Source organism: Gymnoscopelus microlampas, assembly GCF_963454915.1.
Source record: "Gymnoscopelus microlampas genome assembly, chromosome: 8".
NCBI lineage: Eukaryota > Metazoa > Chordata > Actinopteri > Myctophiformes > Myctophidae > Gymnoscopelus > Gymnoscopelus microlampas.
The window spans coordinates 50187350-50206488 of NC_139945.1; the positions used below are offsets into that span (position 1 = coordinate 50187350).

General features: G+C 41.5%; 2 protein-coding genes across 2 annotated transcripts in view; both read right to left on the reverse strand.

Moving 5' to 3' along the window:
- Positions 1 to 1432: 1432 nt before the first annotated feature.
- Positions 1433 to 8906, reverse strand: linc.pou2af1 (lnc RNA pou2af1). The gene is made up of 5 exons (XM_084064180.1): positions 8847 to 8906; positions 5787 to 5878; positions 4850 to 4904; positions 3310 to 3605; positions 1433 to 2469 (listed from the first exon to the last, which is right to left on the reverse strand). The coding sequence occupies exons 1-5, from the start codon at positions 8851 to 8853 to the stop codon at positions 2074 to 2076; spliced, it is 846 nt and encodes a 281-aa protein (XP_083920306.1). The 5' UTR covers positions 8854 to 8906; the 3' UTR covers positions 1433 to 2073.
- Positions 8907 to 12789: 3883 nt separating this feature from the next.
- Positions 12790 to 19139, reverse strand: part of pou2af2 (POU class 2 homeobox associating factor 2) — a 12196-nt gene continuing 5846 nt past the window's right edge. Inside the window, exons 3-5 of the mRNA XM_084064507.1 lie at positions 16185 to 16224; positions 14232 to 14533; positions 12790 to 13765 (exon numbers count right to left, since the gene is read on the reverse strand). Of these exons, the coding sequence (XP_083920633.1) occupies positions 13328 to 13765; positions 14232 to 14533; positions 16185 to 16224 (780 nt within the window). The 3' untranslated portion in view covers positions 12790 to 13327. The remainder of the gene's footprint in view (positions 13766 to 14231; positions 14534 to 16184; positions 16225 to 19139) is intronic.

Below are 19139 nucleotides of genomic sequence, written 5' to 3' on the forward strand. Positions count from 1 at the left end.
TAATAATTTCACTGCCTGCAATGTTGCAGCAACTATATTTGTGACAAGCTAGCTGCAATAATAGCCATGGATCAAGACTATCATAGATGTATTTTATTGCTTTTGATATTTGCATATCTATATGCAAATATAAAAAACAATAAAATACATCTATGATAGTGTTTAGGCAAGGCTATGACAATAACAACCTTGAACTTTGAACCGTTGAGTAGCCTATTGTTTGACAGACCGACAGATCGACCAGACTGTCTTACATAGCCCACTATAAAACTATAATAAATCCATGCTCAGAAACAAACAGGATTGCCTATTCTGCCTATTGTGCAAGCACAATAGGCTTATATGCAAACAGGTGAAACAAATATTCAGGCAAACGGAGTTGTCCATTTCTCAGATTTATGACTTGTTCACATTTATTTGAATGTGGACATGTCATGAGGTATTAGTGCAGTTCAAAGGGAACAGAAATGGGCCAAAGGAGCTGGTCGTACATGACCTTCGTCCATTAACCTGACACTGTCCCATTGCCAGCGAAAATACATGTAAAACGTTTAACCACTTAAACCTCATAAGGGGAAAGCTTTCACTGAAAACAGCCGATCAACAAGCTCACAATACGAAGCAGCGCATCGTGTTGTGAGCCTGTCGATCTGCTATTATCAGCTAAAGCTTTCCCCGCAATACCGATGCTGGGGTTTAAGTGGTTAAGAATAGACAATATGAAATGTGCAGGCCTACATAGGACAAAAGTGGCCTTCTGCATCTAAAATGTATGTGCAAATGTATTTCCAGGGTCGAAATATATTTTCAAATTGATTTTTGGCTTGTCTTGTATTATTTTGAATTATGTGAAATATTATATTTGTTGTTATTGTTGTTCTTCTGTATGGAAGGAATCATTACAATTGTTCCACAGTCTGCACTCGCCATCAGGCCTACTTCACGGATCCAATTAAGGCCATGGCCTTAATTGGATGGGTGTCAGGAATCTGAATCGATACTGAGAACATGACATTCTTTCACCAAGCAGACGTTTAAACATTGACTTCATGCTGTATCTTTGCAGTGTGTGTCCTTTCATGATCACATGTTTTAGAATAACCATTTCAATAATGAACATTTTATTTATCATGTCTATTTATTTGTCCTTTTAATGTGTAATGATGTTACTCTGGCAATAGGCAGAATAGCCTTGGTGTAGCCTGTTTGCCAGAACATTCTAAAGCTGTTTGAGATGTTCCACGGTAACCATTTTTATATGCCTATACTAAGCCTATGCTGCACTCCTGAGACAAATATATTGGTAATACTTGCTCATAAGATATTATGGTTATTTAATTTAGCCTAAACAATAAACTTTAAAAATATGAAAGTAGATTGATTTGTGGTTGTAATACATTGAAAACGAGCAGGTTAGTACAGCAATTAAATATTGGTGAATTTACACATTTTATTTAACAGTTACAAAACTAAAGCATATATGTGTATGAAAAATAAAGTGGTAAAAAAGAGGATCATTGATACAAAAATAAAGTCAGCCTCTACCACAAACAACAGTGACAACAATATTGCGCACAGCAACATCCACTCAGCCATTCTCCATTCACCCTGCAAAAATAAGGAACATTGAAATTCAAAGCAGTCCATCAAGTGAATATTGGCATTGATTAGGCAGGTATACATGGGCAGTGCATTGCATTCACATAGTCTAATTCAGTGGTTCTCAACCTTTTCAGGCCGCGACCCCCCCAAAATAATCATATTTGAACTGGGGACCCCCACCCTGACAAACACTTGGAATTGAAGGAGTTCCACAGATATTAAATATTGTGAGAATTGTAGATCAGCTATTTTCAAATATTTTGCCTCTTTCTTATATTATTTGGCCAATGTTTGACCATTTTTATAGTTTTCTTTTCTTTTTTCTTTTTTTTAATTAAAAAGGTCTTAAATTGTCACTTTACTGTCATCTGGGGACCCCCCCCCCAAAATCCTGCGGCGCCCCCCCTGGGAGTCCCGACCCACAGGTTAAGAACCACTAGTCTAATTTATACAAAAAAACAATACTGTTGATCATAACACATTATAGCACATTTCTGAACCCATTGGCGTCAACTCCCTCCTGAAATAGTTGTCTTCCAATACTGGGTATGGGGGGTACGGGTAGTCTATGGGGCCGTAGTAAGGAGCGTACTCCTGGGCAGAGAAGTTGTCCTGCTGCTGCTGAGCCGGCCAGCTGCAGTGGGACATAAAGTGACAGTCCTGCTGGAGGTTGTTACTACAGTGCTGATAGTGGTACTGCTGGTCCGGGGGGGCGAAGCCCTGGTGATAGCTGCCACCGTCCATCCTGGTGGGCGAGTTGTAGCAGGAGGAGGAGGAGGAGGAGGAGAACGAGGAAGAGCCCTGTGGCGAGTAGCTGCTGTGATCCACCGGGCTGGGGAGGTTCACCGAGTCTGGTGGAGAGGGAGCCTGGAAGGAGGATTGAAAACATGAACAGATGCATCATTGCTCTGTAAACTGAAACCAGGGGGCGTCAATATGTCCATATACACAGACAAATGTGTCCATGGCAACTTTTTGATTATGTTTTTACACGCCATAATGTTTTTCCTTTTAACATAAGACCCAATTGCTGAATGTCAGTCTCCAGGTTTTCTTCAGAATATGTATACTGATAATACTGATTTACTACGACAATATGGCACATTAGGAGTCCACTAGGACAGTGGTTCTAAAACGTTTTGTTTTCAAGGACCCCCATAACTCTGAGAGTGTACATCCTTTTGTACACTCTCAGAGTTACAGACCTGTAATGTTATGGTTGTACACTCTAAGAGTGTACATGGTTCCATTTGTACACTCTCAGAGTTACAGACCTGTAATGGCCCATTTGCACCACCATCAAGGAACCCTGAAAGTCTCTCAAACCACTTTGAGGACCACAGCACTAGTAGTATACATGTAGGGCTATAGCTCTGTTTCTGGTAATATTGTATGTCCATGGCCATTTTTTTTATTTTGACAAAAACGTCCACCACAAGAAGAGGCATGGCGATGGAGCCCTGGGATTTAAACATGAACAGATGCAGGGGATTGCTCTGTAAAACCGAAACTATATAGCCAGATCTTCAGTGCGCAACACCGTCTTACGACTGAATTACATCAAGCACAACAGTGGAGTAGGCAGGTTGGAGCGCTGCAAAGTAATCAAATTACGCATTCAAATGAACCGTTCCCCTGGAGTGCTGCTAAGTTAAACCGAGCCCACATCCAAATTACGCACGATTTTTACGCACCAAAAATACCTACCATTCCAGGGTTGTTGTAGTAGTCCGCGTGTAGTGCGTGCTGCTGCTCGTGAGACCAAAGCAGCGCAAAGCTGGGCTGATGGGGGAGCAGAGACGCGCTGTTGTTGTTGTCGCTGTACATGTCGCCGCCGCCACCATCACCGGACAACAACGACATCTCCACAAACTGCCGCTGCTGGTCAAAGGAGCTCTCCTGTACCTGCAGGCTGCAGGCGTGTGGCTGAAGGTTCCGGGTCCCACTGATGCTCACGTCCGCTCCCTGGAAAGCTGCAGCGGTTGTGGCGTCGCCGTGGTTGCCTGTTGTTGGGAGAGGTACAGTATAGCCTTTAGACATGTGAGAGTGCGTTAACCGGAAGACTCGCCCCAAAACACGCTCACCCCCCATTTTTTTCCCCGAGGAATGAGGAGGTTAGACATACGTTTAGGGTTAGGGTTAGGCATAGTTTTACTGAGGTTAAGTTTAGGGATAAGCTTAGGTTTAGTCATAGTTTTACTCAGGTAAAGTTTAGGAATAAGGTGAGGTTTTGGCCCAGTTTTACTGAGGTTACGTTTTGGAATAAATAAGGTGAGGTTTAGACATTAGACGTTTACAGATGTGAGGTGAGGTTACGTGACGGTTACGGTGAGGAATTCCAGGTGGCGAACGTTCCGAGGTCGCCGGATTGCCCCGGGGTGACTGTGTTTTGGGGCGAGCGTTTTGGTATTCGAGAGCGCTGCACACAGTGCCCGATGAGCGTGACACCACCACTAAACACAGGAAGGCATTTAAATAATTGGAGAGACATCACAGCTAGTTGTGATGTCAGTGGTCCATCACCCAACACATTTGAATGCACGTTTATAAAAAGGGTTGACATTACACTGTACTTTGGGTGCATGTGATAGTTTAGCATGCAATTAGTTTCAAATTGCCCCATCCTTTAAGACAACTGTTCTTGACTGCTTGAGCTTCATGTAAGTATCTTGTTTTTGGCTTCTTGGGGTTCTAGGCTACATCAGGGCAGGTTGTTTATAACGTTTACCTTTCACGTCAGCTATGACTAATGTCTGTCTCTTTTGATCAAACCCACAACAACGCGTAAGCTACAGTTTCGTCGTTTAATTGCATGCCTGCAACATCCGCGTGTTTTGATTCCACTATTAAACAAGGGCGTGCGTTTAAAGCGAGCCTAACTCAGTTGTAGGCTATCATTCATGCTTGCTCATGGGAGAGAAAAAAGAGCCTCTAATTTCATGTGACGTTAACTGTAGCCTACATCAGTGGTTCTCAAAGTGGATTCAGGGACTCTGTGGACTGGGTTCCTTAAGGTAGGGGGTCTAAATTGACCCTTACAAGTCTGTAACTCTAACAGTATACAAATGGAACCAAATGGATGGGTCCATTTGGTTCCATGCGTAGGCCTATACTGTCAGAGTTAAGGGGAGAACTTGAAATGTAAACGTTTGAGAAACACTGGCCCATGCTGCATGTGCTTTAATGTGCACGCACTTGAATAAACCGCACGTTTTTAAGTGGATGCTGGCCAGGATGAGATTATTACCTTGCAGAGTGGATACACACAGCTCCTGAATATCCACGCGACCTGCAGACACCTGCTGAAAAAAAGTGAAATGAAGAAAAATGTCATCAAATTGTTTTAACAAAATCAATCAGATATCATATTAAGATATTTGTGTTAATTGGACATTGGAGTTATTAGGATTTTTATTTCTGTATGTGGGGGTTGTGGTTGCTGGGGGTGTGTCAGTGTGTGTGTGTGTGTGTGTGTGTGTGTGTGTGTGTGTGTGTGTGTGTGTGTGTGTGTGTGTGTGAGTGTGAGTGTGCGTGTGCGTGTGCGTGTGCGTGTGCGTGTGTGTGTGTGTGTATGTGTGCCTGCTTGTGCTTGTGTATGTGTGCCTGCGTGGACTTGCCCGCTGAAAGGGGATTACCAATCATAATTCTGTTCATAATAGGGATTTCAGTTTTCAGGGAGCGGCATGCACTTTGAGCACGCTGCTCAAAGGACTGTGGGCAACGTGTGTTATAGGGGTAAGGGGTTATATGGTGGCAGTCAATAATTTACGAAGACAACGGCAGCAGGGGTTATTTATAGCTTCAGGAAGGGTGGACTAGGCCTATACTGGTTTCAACTATTTTTCTCCTTTATTGAACAATATGCATTATGCAGCAAACGGGGGCATAGGAAAGTGCCATGTGTTGTGGATGTGGATATCATGAACTTGTATATTTCCTAGGTTAAAAATGTGTTTTTTGCACATTTGAATAATACATCTATTTTTGCACATTTTAAATAACAAGTGTTAGTACTATTTGTGAGATCTCGCCTATGTCCATAGAGAGTAGAAAGACAGTCCGTTCCGTTTTGAAGGAAACATAGGTTCATGTGTATACTAAGATATATCAAAAAAATAAAGATGTTTAAAACCTTTCTGAACTTGTTATTGATTAAGTGTGTGTTGAGGGGGGGGTTCGTATACCGTTTTAATCGTTTTCAGGGCCGCTCTGCGTCTCTGCAGCAATTCTTTCACCGTGGTCTTCACTCGCACGCCTTGGTACACCTTCTGTTTATCTGCAAAATGATGACAACAAAACAAACATCTCCTTATACTTATAGTGAAAGCCTGCTGAACCAGTGGCTCTCAAAGTGGATTCCAGGGATTCTAAATGAGAGCCTAAATGATCAGGACAGAATACCGATGGAACCAAATGGACCCTAACGGGTTCCATTTGTATAGGCCTACTGTCAGAGTATAAGGGGAGACCTTGACATTCAGTCTGAGAACCATTGTGCCAAACATGGGGCCAGGCAATTATGACAGTAAACGACGTGTCGTCTTTCTCTCTCTCTGCATGCTGCTAATAGCTCTAATAGCACAGAAATAAAAAATCATGTCCTTCTTTGTGCTTGGTAAAAAAATATTGCACCACGGCGATGTCAAGCTTTGGTCATTACATTTAAAGTAGGCTATAGGAAATATGCCTATTTATTTTATTTACACATTTAAGATAACAGGTTAATGGCATCATACCCTAATTTGTATGGAATCATTTGTTGAGTCCAGTGTGTGCGCAAATCCCCCTCGAACTGACAGCTTTATAACAGTGTTATAACACTGAAATAATAAGTGGGTGTTATAGTTACACACTAACGCTGTTATAATAATACGGTAAGTGCTATAGAAATAACCATGCGTATTTCTTTGCAATAATAGGCGATTAGGCTGCAGCGCTGCACAGTGCACAGTATAGGCAGCACTGTTTCTCAACAGTGGGTCGGGACCCATATGTGGGTCGCGGACACATCGCGAGTAGGCTAAATATCCCTTTATTTTTTGTTTCATACATTTTGTTTTAATAATTATGGATTATTGATCCCCAAAATTTGAAAACAAATGTTCAGTGCGGAAGTAGTGAAAAAAGCCGATCTACAAGCTCAAAAGTTTGGGAACCAGTAGCCTACAGCACTGTCTGCGAGACAGTAGAACAGTCTTCCACCCTGGGGCTTATATGTTCACCCCTGGGACCCTGTGTGCTTTTTGCGCCAGGAGGGAGCGACCCCCCCTTCTTGCCCATATCCACGTTCTCTTTACGGCAGCTCCGTTTGCACTGTCAACAGTGTCTAAATCCACGGACTGTTGCGCGAAAAAAACACCCACACCCAGATCAGATCAGGGACACGGAAAACGGTGCAAAAATAGACTAACGTAAGTGCTCATTTCACATCTTAGAGCGTATATATGCTATAGAACAAATGTCGGGTAAATACAAAGCAGAGGTTATTATTTATGTGAAACTATGCTCCCAATGTACCCCCCCCCCCCCATGTATGAACGATTGAACCATTGTAAAGCGCTTTGAGCACTTGGAAAAGCGCTATAAAAATGCAATTCATTATTATTATTATGCGTGTATAGGATAGTTGCTTGATACGGGCAGTAGGCTAAGGGGAAGGCGAGGTACGTTGTTCCGCGGGGTCATTCTCCATTTAATAAATGGATAATAACTACTGACTCCACGGAACAACGTGCCCCTCCCCAGAAACAGTCAACACTGGGCACCCGCAGACAAAAGTCCGTCTAAAAGTCAATATATTGGGTTTGAAAACGCAAACGAACTGGGAACACAAAAGTCCCAAGTTTAGGCTTATATGTCAGTAAAAAAAAAACTATAGTCTCATCCCTATAGTAGAACGATTCATCGGCAATATGGGTCTCAGGTTCTTAACATCGAGGTAATGTTCTTAAAATCAAACAGCAAGTTTGAGTTACATGTAATGTAACACACCGTTCCCTACGGCTATAAGTGAAATGTTTCGCCCCAAACTTAAAGGAGTAGTTCACCCAAACAATGACTTATTTTCTATCAATAAGCCCAATGAAGCCCCCCCCGCATCCCTAAGCCAATAATTTGATGACTGGAGACTAAAACAGAAAAACCTCTATGAATTCTAGGCTTAATGGGGTGTGTAATTGATAGATTTTGTTGATGAACTTCTCCTTTAATCATGGAAATGCTCTCCCATTCTATTACACCATATTGTTTCAGTATAGCCTATGCCTATAAGCTACAATGTGTCAAGTTTGATAAGAAGGGGTATTTGGCAACGTTTTATAATAAAAATCAAGACCCATTTGAGCAAAAACGCCAGATAAAGGGAATCGGGAGGGACCCACACAAATACGTTTTAAAAGTAGCCACCTCCCTATATTTTGTGTGATTGTCTTGCAATGTTTAATGTATTAATTGCCCATTTTGTTTTATGTAATGTCATTTAATGTTGTAATGTAGGCTAATGTTGTTTGGGAAAAGAAAAAAAAATCAATAAATATATTGTTGAAAAAAAAATTAAGTACCCTATCTCAGGAGTGGCAAAGCGTCAGTAAATGCGATTCGATAAGAGCATTAGGCTCTTAGGCGTATAGTTTCAGACGTGTGTGCGTGACTGTCTGATAAATATTCATACAATGCCTCTTGCGCGATTCGACTCTTAGGCGAAATGTAGCAAATAGTTAGTGAGCCTAAGTTAACGTCCAGACACGTCCCACCAAACCCCCGTGCGCACGTACGATAGGGTTTTATAAAAGAAAGTCTGAGTTACATCAACTATAAAACTGTCATAAAATGACATTGCAAAATATATTCATACATGTCTTTGGGTGCGATAGAATTGAAGAGAAGACGGTGTGGAATGAGGCATATATAGCCTCTAATAAATACAACTCAAATGATTCTATTTTTACTATGAGAGCCCTTTATAACTGTCTTTAACTGTTATAAATCCATAAACTTTACACATGTGAAGATTGTGAGACAACCCCTTGGTGCACGTGTGTAAAACTTGTGTAAAGATGACATAAATGATCAAGGGGAAAACATATTTTCATTGAGGGTTTCTCATATCACTTTGCCGTCCACACTTGATTCTAATGTCATATTTTTCTTTTCTTTCTGTTGTTCTGTGTTACAGGAGAAAATGCTCCATAATCGTTTCCAGATGCCATAATCGTTTCCAGATGAAAATATGATGTGAAACTCACCAGACATGTTGGCTGAAGGCTCCTGGTAGAGGACCTATGGGCTTCAATAACGTCCTTTTCTGGCTCACCAAATAGCCAAGAACGAAATTCTTGCAAAAGTCTCCAAAAATCTCAACATAAATGTGTTAAAACAGCGTTAGAGCATACAGCAATATCCTAATATAGCTGGGGATATATTAGTTTGAGATTTTCTCCCTCCATGCCTACTATTTAAAACCCCTAGAACTCAATGATTTGACAATGATTTGATTGCGCGTTACTTTCAATTTGAATATTCAGAAGCACCTCAAAAATATAGATTTTTCACAAAAAATCAACACATATGGGCATGGAAAAACGTCCCCTTTAATATAATATACTGCTATTTCACACTTTGACCAAAAATAAATTGACGTTTTATACATTTTAGCCACCTTTTTTAGATATGAGGGCATCACTCCCCCTCATTACAGTAGGCACTGTAGTTAGTTATATGAGTCAATTTAACATCGCTCTGACTTAAAAGCAGCTGTACCACATTTATTACAATTGTTCAATATGCTACCAATAAATTGCAATATATTTTTTAACTTTAATTCCCACAAAAAAGCATATATGTGGGACAGTTGTGGGCGGGGCAAAGGGCAGTAGCCATCTTTGGTACCGCAGACTCCAGGCTTCAGTGCAGTCCCTTTAAAACACCTGCTGAGGCCATGGGATACAATTGTGTCAATTAAGAAAATCCCTTTTTCACACAATTGTTTTAGACTGATTTTAACCCGTTAAGACCTTGAGGCCGATTCTTGAAATGTCTTCTAAATCCTAACAGTTTTTTGAAAAACATTTATGTTGATAAATATCAGTGGTGCTCAAAACGTTTTCATGTCAAGGACCACTCAAAACTATTTGTATTTGGCCGCGGACCACCCCCATCTCAAAATATTTTTGTTCCAGGAGCCCCCAGAAGCAAATATTTGAGTTAAAGATGTTTGCTTAAAAAAATATATATATATATATTCAAAGATTTGCACCCATTTTCACGATTTTTTCAAAAATAGCAGATATACAAGCTCATATGAGCTTGTATATCTGCTATTTTTGAATTGCTAAAGAAATCTAAACATGCTTTCCAGGTCTTAATGGGTTTTAATGATGCTTTATACTGTAAAGCATCAGCATGTCCAGAATAAAATAGCCACCAGTGATTTCTTTATGAAGATAGACTATAGACTATGCTACAGGTAGCAGCCATTTGGAAATTGCTTTATAAGATTAGTGTGCAGTTACTAATTAACTCATTAGTAATGTCATTAACTTTCCGAAAACAGTCTGACATTTTATATGATGACAAAAGTTTGGGTATAAGTTAAAGAAATAAACCAAACGAAAATATAGTGCAGTTGCTACATTATTACACAAGGTACATTTTAAATTATTATTTATAGGTCGTTGTCCCAAGGGGAAATAAATGGATGACTTGATCTTAACTTGGTAAAAATATAAAAGTTGTTATTAAAGTATTAGTATTAGTATTCTCGTCTCACACTCACAATGGACACTTACTTTGCTCCATCAGTTTTATTCACTGAGTCCAAAATAAAATATTTGAAAAATGGTCTTAAGTAATGTAAATGTAATGTAGGCTATACATGATGTGAACATGCACGGTACATCATTATCCATTTTATCCTTCAACTTCTTGTTTATGCCCCAAAATGACTGGATATACAGGTTTTGTAGCAATTGTGAAACATATTAGACCTTAATTGTCTAATGATTAAGCATGTTTTAATCATGTCTACTTTACTTTACTTAAGACCATTTTTCAAATATTGTATTTTGTATTTTTCATTTTTGACAAAATAGACAATTTTACATCGTGCCCAGATGTCCCTGGTGCCCACCTATCCTGTTACCCCCATCTTACCTGTATGATCAAAACCATTTACTGTCCCCCCCCCCCCCCCCCCTTTCATTTAGCTGGCAACACAGATTTACACAAAACAAAAATCCCACCATAAAACCTATTATTCAATATATATTATTTAATTTTCCATAGTAGGTATTAAATTATTAGGCTAGTCCCCTGCTCTCTAAAGCCTGATTTATACTTAGACTAGTTGCACGCTGGTGTGGCGTTGCATGCCGTAGCAGATATACAACGCGTCACATTCGTGACACACTGTGAGCTTGTAGATCTGCTGTTTACTGAGCACGACACAGGCACGCAGCAAGTAGCCTATAACTGAGGCTCCTGGTTTAACAACGCCGCATGCTCCGAGTCTCTAGACTACAATCTGAATCTCCAGTCCAGCTCATGCGGCTAGTGGTAGAAGGGCGCCATCTAGTGGCCAAATAGTGTGTCCCCCCTCCGACAAGTGTTACCAATGATACTAATGAAGGCTCTGTTCCATTTAGTGTAGCACAGTGGTTTCCACGAACCAAATGGACACGGGTCCATTTGGTTCTATTTGTACACTCTCAGAGTTACACACCTGTAAGGGGCCATTTGGAAGCCCATGAGGGTCCCTGGACCCCAACTGTAGACCCACTGGTGTAACAGAGTGTTTCCAGTGGGCCAACATGCACACTATCAGCACCCTGACTCTGTTTGACCAGAATGGAACAGAGCCTTCATTAGTATCATTGGTAACACCTGTGAATGTCTTCATAATATGGCTGCTGTGAATAGAGCCTATTTACCTGTTTGTGTCAGGTGTTTTTATTGATGGGTATCGGTAAGTGTGTTGGAGATCAGACCCAGGACATTTCCATTACAACAAGTCCCTATATTGAAGACTCAAGAGAGACCACATACTGTGTATCACAGGGGCCTTCAACAGGGGGTCCGGGACCCTAGGGGGTCCTCAGAGTTAATACAGGGGGGCCGCCAAATCTTTGTGTGGGAGTATATATTTTTACATTAACCACTTGAACCCTAGCATCCCTTTTCTGAGGAGAACTTAAGCCAAAAATAGCAGATCTACAAGCTCACAATGCCTGGTGTTGCAAGGCGTATTTTTGGCAAAGAGGTCAGGTAGCCCATAGGTGTAGAGGGAAAAAGAGCAGACAAGTGAAAAAAGAAGTTTAATCACAATTTTATACAATATAGAGGGGTCCCTGCTTAACCTCTCTCTCAGCTATAGGGGTTCCCTGGCCTGAACATCGTTTGAAAACCCCGGTGTATCACATTACAAATGTGTAAATTATCGGTTCGTTTGTTAGCTGCGTTGCGTTCCCTTCATGATGGAAACACTGAGTTTCTTGCATCATGCAGGTTTTCCAGTTCCCAGTCTGGGGCTTTGACTGGGAGCCCCTTTGTTTACCCTTGAAGGAGTTCCAGCAGGTCCCCACCCAAAGTGCGCCAAAGTTACATTTTATTACAACTTCACACGTTTTTTGGGGCGGTGTAGCCGCCCCCTATAAGTGAGTTTTGGACACCGACCAAAAAATGTGTGTACCCCCTAACCCTTCCATTGTTAATGCAAATCGATACTTTTTTCATATCAGCCAATCACATTACAGCTAGTGTCATGACACCACTAACTGTAATGTGACTGGCTGACTTTGCAAATTCAGGACTGTGATTGGCTTGCGAAACACATGACACATGTGCAGCCCTATGAATAGCAGTATGGACTTTAAAAAAAGTAATTTATCCTTTTTTTAAAGTGAGTCATGTTGTGATGACCACACACCTCCCACTTCACACTGGGTGTGATTTCTTTTTTACAATGTGAGAATATATAATTAGAATGTCTGTCCTCCTGAATGCAGGTTCCACTTGTGTAATGAACAGCAGTAGGCTTATATACAGAGTGCACTATATACAGTAGAGTATGCAGTTAGGCAATTTCCCTATGAAATCCTATTATTCTTCACTTCATATATATATATAAATAATATATATATATAAATATACATTGTATGTATATGTATATGATGATGATGATGATGATGATGATGATGATGATGATAATAATAACTAGAAAGTACTGTTCCTGAAGAAACAGTGTGGGATCGCTAAGAATGTTGAGCTGGTATTTAGTATTGATAGTGTTAGTAGTGTTATATTAGGGTCATAATACAATGACATCAGTATAATGACGTCACTAGAATGGCATTACCATTCACTAGAATGGCATTATGCATTATGACGTCACTAAATGGCACTTCTCCATTGAAATGACCCAAAAAACGGGGGGAATAATAATAGCTAGAATGGCATTACCATTCACTAGAATGGCGTTATGCATTATGACGTCACTAAATGGCATTTCTCCATTGAAATGACCCAAAAAATGGGGGGAATAATGATAATAATAATAATAAATAGTGAAGATAACATTAGTGTGATCGCTAAAGCGATCCCACAATGATAATTGTGTCCTTATTCTTGGGGTATTTTCCAAGAGTCAGTTCTTGCTGGGACGCATCATTTCTTTTGACAAGGAGTGTTCCATAAAACATGTATCACAGAGACTGTCAGTCTTGTACTATAGTCAATAGGACCTCCTGATCTCGTAGGGCGACCAGGAGCTGCCGTCCACCTTGACCCAGGAGGACTGAGTCTCTCCGTGCGGCGGCAGGCTGCTGTCAGCCTCCTCTGTCCCCAGTGGAGCCATCTTGGACAGCGGCGCATCGATGGACGTGCTGCTCATGTAGGGAGGGCAGGAGAAGGAGGAGGAGAGCGCTGGGTAGGAGCTGGTGGTCAGTGCATGGTAGTGGCTGTCCTCCAGGGAGTGCAGGGTGGTATAGGGCTGGGAGGTGGAGGTGGGGCCCAGGGCAGACCCCCGGCTCGGGGAGCGGTACTGGGACGGGCTCCCTGGTGGCTCTGGGCTCACCATGGAGGGAGGGATGCTGACGGAGGCGAGGCTATCGGGACAGATGCCGTCCACTTGGGATCCTGGGTCTGGAACAGACTGCTCCCATGACTCCCTCTGGGGTTAGGCAGACAGGCAGGACAGAGAGGAGAGGAGAGGAAAAGAGGAAAGTAGGAGAGAGGGAAAGGAAGAAGAGAGGTGATCAAGGGAGTGGAGCGGAGAGGAGAGGAGAGGAGAGGAGTCATTTATACATTTGAATACTCTCCCCTATTCATGGAATGTGTTCTATGATGAATGAATATGAATCCTGTTGATTGCATGGGATCTGAAATTCACTGTAATGAATGCTGTCTTCAAACTCTGCTTTGCTTTTTGGTCTTTCTTTTTTATTCCCATTCATTGAATTTTATCTATAGGTTTTTTGACTGAGGGCTCTTAGCTCTTATAGTGTTCAGCACATGGGTTTGTTTGTTAGTGGACTTTGTGATAGTTTTTTTGTGTTATTGCAATCTGTAGTGCTGAGGTGCATGTGTGTGTGTGTGTGTGCGTGCGTGCGTGCGTGCGTGTGACTGGAGTATGTTACCAGGAACAGATGTGAGGACTCCCCAGTGAAAGGCGGTAGCAGAGAGGAGAGGGCAGACGAGGGGAAGATAGACCCCCCGCCGCTGGTGAATGCAGCGCTGCGGTAGTCGCCGAACGTCTCAGGGTAGTAGCTGTCGATGAGGGAGGGGTACCCACCCATGGCAGAGGGGTCACAGCCCAGGGATTTACCCCCCAGGGAGGAGGGGTATACATCGCTGGGGAACTGCTTGGTCGACGGGCAGAAGTCTGAGTCAGACAGAAAGGGTCTTCTCATTCCGTAGTAACCAGGCAACATGTGCGATCCTGTAATAAAATAATATATATATATATATAAGTACAATGAACAACCCTATATACTTTGTTGACTGGAGTACCCAGGGCTCTATAGGATAGAGTGCATCCATCCACCTGGGAGACAGGGTCTGGAAAAGTCTGCTCCCATGACTCTCTCTGGGGATAGGCTCTATGCACAGCACCCATATTATCACTTCCTTCACAGGTGTTACCAATGATACTAATGAAGGCTCTGTTCCATTTAGTCTAGCACAGTGGTTTCCACGACCCCCATAACTCTGAGAGTGTACAAATGGAACCAAATGGACCTGTACACTCTCAGAGTTACACACCTGTAAGGGGCTATTTGGAAGCCCATGAGGGTCCCTGGACCCCAACTGTAGACCCACTGGTGTAACAGAGTGTTTCCAGTGGGCCAACATGCACAATATCAGCACCCTGACTCTGTTGACCAGAATGGAACAGAGCCTTCATTAGTATCATTGGTAACTCCTGTGAATGTCTTCATAATATGGCTGCTGTGAATAGAGCCTATTAGCAGGAAGGCTGGATGGAGAGGAGAGGAGGAGTGGAGTGGAGGAGATAGGAGATAGGAGACAAGACGAGAGGGGACGAGATGAGAATAGAGGAGAGGAGTATTCCCTGGGACTGAGGATATGTACAGAATAGGCCTATACAGTTTATGCAGAATATACAGTTGAATTGTACCATTGCTATTGAACTAGGATATACGTATATGTTTCAGCCAAAAAGAGAAGTGTACAGAATATAGAATATACAGGATAAACATATAGCAGAAGAATGAATAATTTAGCACCAAGTATATAAGTAGCGCAAATAGCAGTCACTGTTTGGTGAATTATCAGTTCCTCCCAAATAAATAATCTAAAATGTACTGTTTATGCAAGGGGGTTGTGCAAGAAAGTCCAAAATAATATGTTCTGTAGGTGAGCGGTTATTTACATGTTAAACAGTTGACAAGGCAGTTTTTTAAACTTTGAGATGAAAATGAGAGTTTACATGTAATAATTTGTCTTGTCTAATTTGTCAGACAGTTCTTCAGTCAGATCCTATGCTATACTATGTAGTATTGGTAATGCGAGCACAAAATATTATCGGGTACGCAACTAATCCATCAGTTTACTTTTATTCAGTGTTATCAACTCACCTGTATCAAATATAATGTTGAGGTGTATGAATTTGGGTTTGTCATTAAATGTTAAATGGCTACGGCATTTAAATGTTTGTTTTCTGTTAAAGTTGTAATGCCTGTAAAATGCCAATGCCATTTTGGATTCCAGTATCAGTTTTCTTATCAGGTGAGAATAACTGTATATTCCTGTAATACACAACCACCCTGTAGATGTGTTGAAAATTCTAAAACAATATTGTATGCAATGTATATTTTTCTACTGTTTTGGATCTTTAAACACATTAATCCCTATTCTGGGCATGTCATATAGGCAAACTTTGGTGAAAATAGGCAAGCGAAATTCAGCGAAAGGGAAAAAAGAAGGGACAAAAGGAGAGGGCCGAGTACAGACCCCTGGGGGTACCCCAGTCAAAAAAGTATAATGGGTTTATGTGGTAAAATCATTTTCAATTCATTTTGTGAGCTGGGGAGTCCTGTGACATTGATAGCTCAGGTAAAGAGTCTCACCTGGCATTTGGACAAATGATGGAGGTGTGGTGGCTCCTCCCTGCGAATGGGCGAAAGAGTACAGTAATGTGACGTGGTGACATCATGACATCTCTCATCTCATCTGAAACGTCAAACGTCTGCCATGCATCGTTTAACAATCACAGTCAAAGTCACAGTCACACTCCCCCATTGTTGACAAACAGCTTAACTGTACTGACGAATGACGAGGTGGTGAGAAAGAGAGAGAGTCAGAGAGTAAGAGAGAGAGAGAGAGAGAGAGAGAGAGAGAGAGAGAGAGAGAGAGAGAGGGAGAGAGAGAGAGAGAGAGAGAGAGAGAGAGAGAGAGAGAGAGAGAGAGAGATAGATAGAGAAAAAGAGAGAGACAGAGAGATACAGACAGAAAGAGAGAGAGACTGATAGACAGAAAGAAAGAAAGACAGAGAGAGAGAGAGAGAGAGAGATGGAGGGAGGGGGAGAGAGGAGAGAGGAGAGAGAGAGAGAACACACGGGTGCCAGATAGAGAGTAGAGAGAGAGAGAGAGAGAGAGAGAGAGCGATGCACAGTGCAGGGCTGCATAGAACAAGCTCTCTTTTGTTTGCATAAGGCTAACATGAAAGAGTTGATATTAAGCCTGTGCTGGCTGGCAGGCAAGCAAATTTTGAGGGCAGAATTTGAATGTGATTTGCGAGTGCCAAGACTTCCTCATGTGTCCCATGTACGGCTCAGTGCATCTCTGAAGGGTGCACATGGAAATGAGCTTGTTCAAGCTTCCAGGCGCACAGCAGCTTCACAGCAAACGCCTGATGGAAAGACATGGTGGAGGATGGGACAGGGGGGATGGGTCGGGAGGGGTGGCGGGGGCAGGAAGGCCTGGTAAACGCATGCCTGTCACCAAGGGTGATGTGGAAACACCACTGATGATATCACTTGGCCCTGTTACATATAAAACCATTCTGCTATTCATTCTGAGCACAGCTGTGTCTTTTTTCTGACTGTCTCTTGATGAAACACAACACAGACAACCTCCCATCAAAAACATTATTTGGCTTTCAACACTGAAGCTTATTACATTGGACAGGTCCACTGCATATGATTGTTTTAACCACTTAAACCTTATAGAGTACAGAAGTCCTGACGTCACTCGCTCATCCACAGGTTCGTAAAGTAATTTCTCTATGGAGAATAACATTGGGTCATCATAGAATCGTCTCATATAAGAATTGTGGTCCAAAAATAAACAAACTGTCTCGGCGATATTGTCAGGGAGGAGGTTCTGTATCGTTTATGATAGTCAGTCACTTATATTTGATACAGCCTGTTTCTGGCGAAAATTTAACTAATTTGGCGGAAGTAACATTATCGTTCTCTCACCGTCAGTTGATGCTTCATATCCATAAGAGTAAAACCGCCGGGGTCATTTGTTTATTTTTGGAACACAGTTCTTATTTGACGCGATATTAAATACGTCTATGGGATTCAGAATGGGGGTGCCGCAAACCAGGTGGACAAACCAAGGATGTGTAAATTACGTCAGACTTCGGTGCTCTATAAACTTCGTTGACCTGTGTCCCCCAGGCATCTATCCATGGCCCACTTTTGTTCTTCTGCACAAATCAATCTCTTCACCGAAAATAGCCAATCTACAAGCTCCCAACACACAAGGAGCTTAGCCTATAGATCGGTCATTTTTGACAAATTTTCCCCGAATGTTCCCCTATTATGATATGCCCAGAATAGGGTTTATGTGCATGGTTAAAGAATAAAATGCAATTACTTATATTGAGGTATTCAAGGAGTCAAGGACTGCTGGAGTGGTTCTCCTGTCCAGACCAAACACCACTTGTAAACTATTGTGTTCCCTCAGGTCAAACTCACCATGTCACAGCATGAACAGAATCACCTTGTGGTTAGAGTTTGTCCCATGTCTCACAAAGGCCCTTTCTGCTGTTAACTCTAGCAAAGAGTACAGATGAGTGAGAGGCGAGGTTTGCTTTTAGCTATACTGTGTGTTTCCATGCATCACTGACTCTTTAGATCTCTATAGGCTACCAGCCTTGCTCTATGTTGAACCTTACAGTTAAACAGACAACATGACATACAGGCATGTGGTGGAAAAAGTATTCACATTTGTTACTTAAGTAAAAGTAGCAATACTGCAATATAGAAATAATCTGTTACAAGTAATAGTCCGGAATTCAAAATTTACTTGAGTAAAAGTACTAAAGTATTGGTATGGAAATGTACTTCAAGTACAAAAAGTAGAAAGTAGGCTACTCATTATGCAGAATGTCCCATTTCACAAGTTGTCAAATGTATAACATGTATAACAATCTTTTGAAAATAACAGATCTACAAGCTCACAATGCGTTGCATTGCAACGCATTGTGAGCTTGTAGATCGGCTATTTTCAAATGTCTGGAATGTATATAGGGCTGAAGTGGTTTATGTATGTTTTGTAATAATAATCAAAATTTACAAAGTAACTAGTAACTAAAGTTTTCAAATAATTATAGTGGAGTAAAAGTATAATATTTGTCTCTGAGATGTAGTGGAGTAGAAGTAAAAGTACAGATTGGAAATACTTCAGTAAAGTAAAAAATACCTAAAAATTGGACTTGAGTAAATGTACTTTACACCACTGTATACAGGTCATATGAAAGCTTACTTTGCTTTCTGTATTGTTGCATGTCCTATGGAGTGACTATCAGTATTCAACCCAAAAAGATGCTATTGTACTCGGCAGTGAGATTATTCCACCTTTACTTTAGTTGAGGACAGTGAAGGAGCCATTGTGTCTGTGTGCCTTTGGCTGTTTGTATTCGGGTTCACCATGGACTGGGCAGGGTGGAGCACCGTGTTAGACTGGCAGGTGAATTCAATAAGGGGAACAGTTACAACAAGCCAGTTAATTATAGCTATGGAGACGGGGTAATTGCTCAGTTTCTACCACTTGATTTTATCTGCAATATAGGG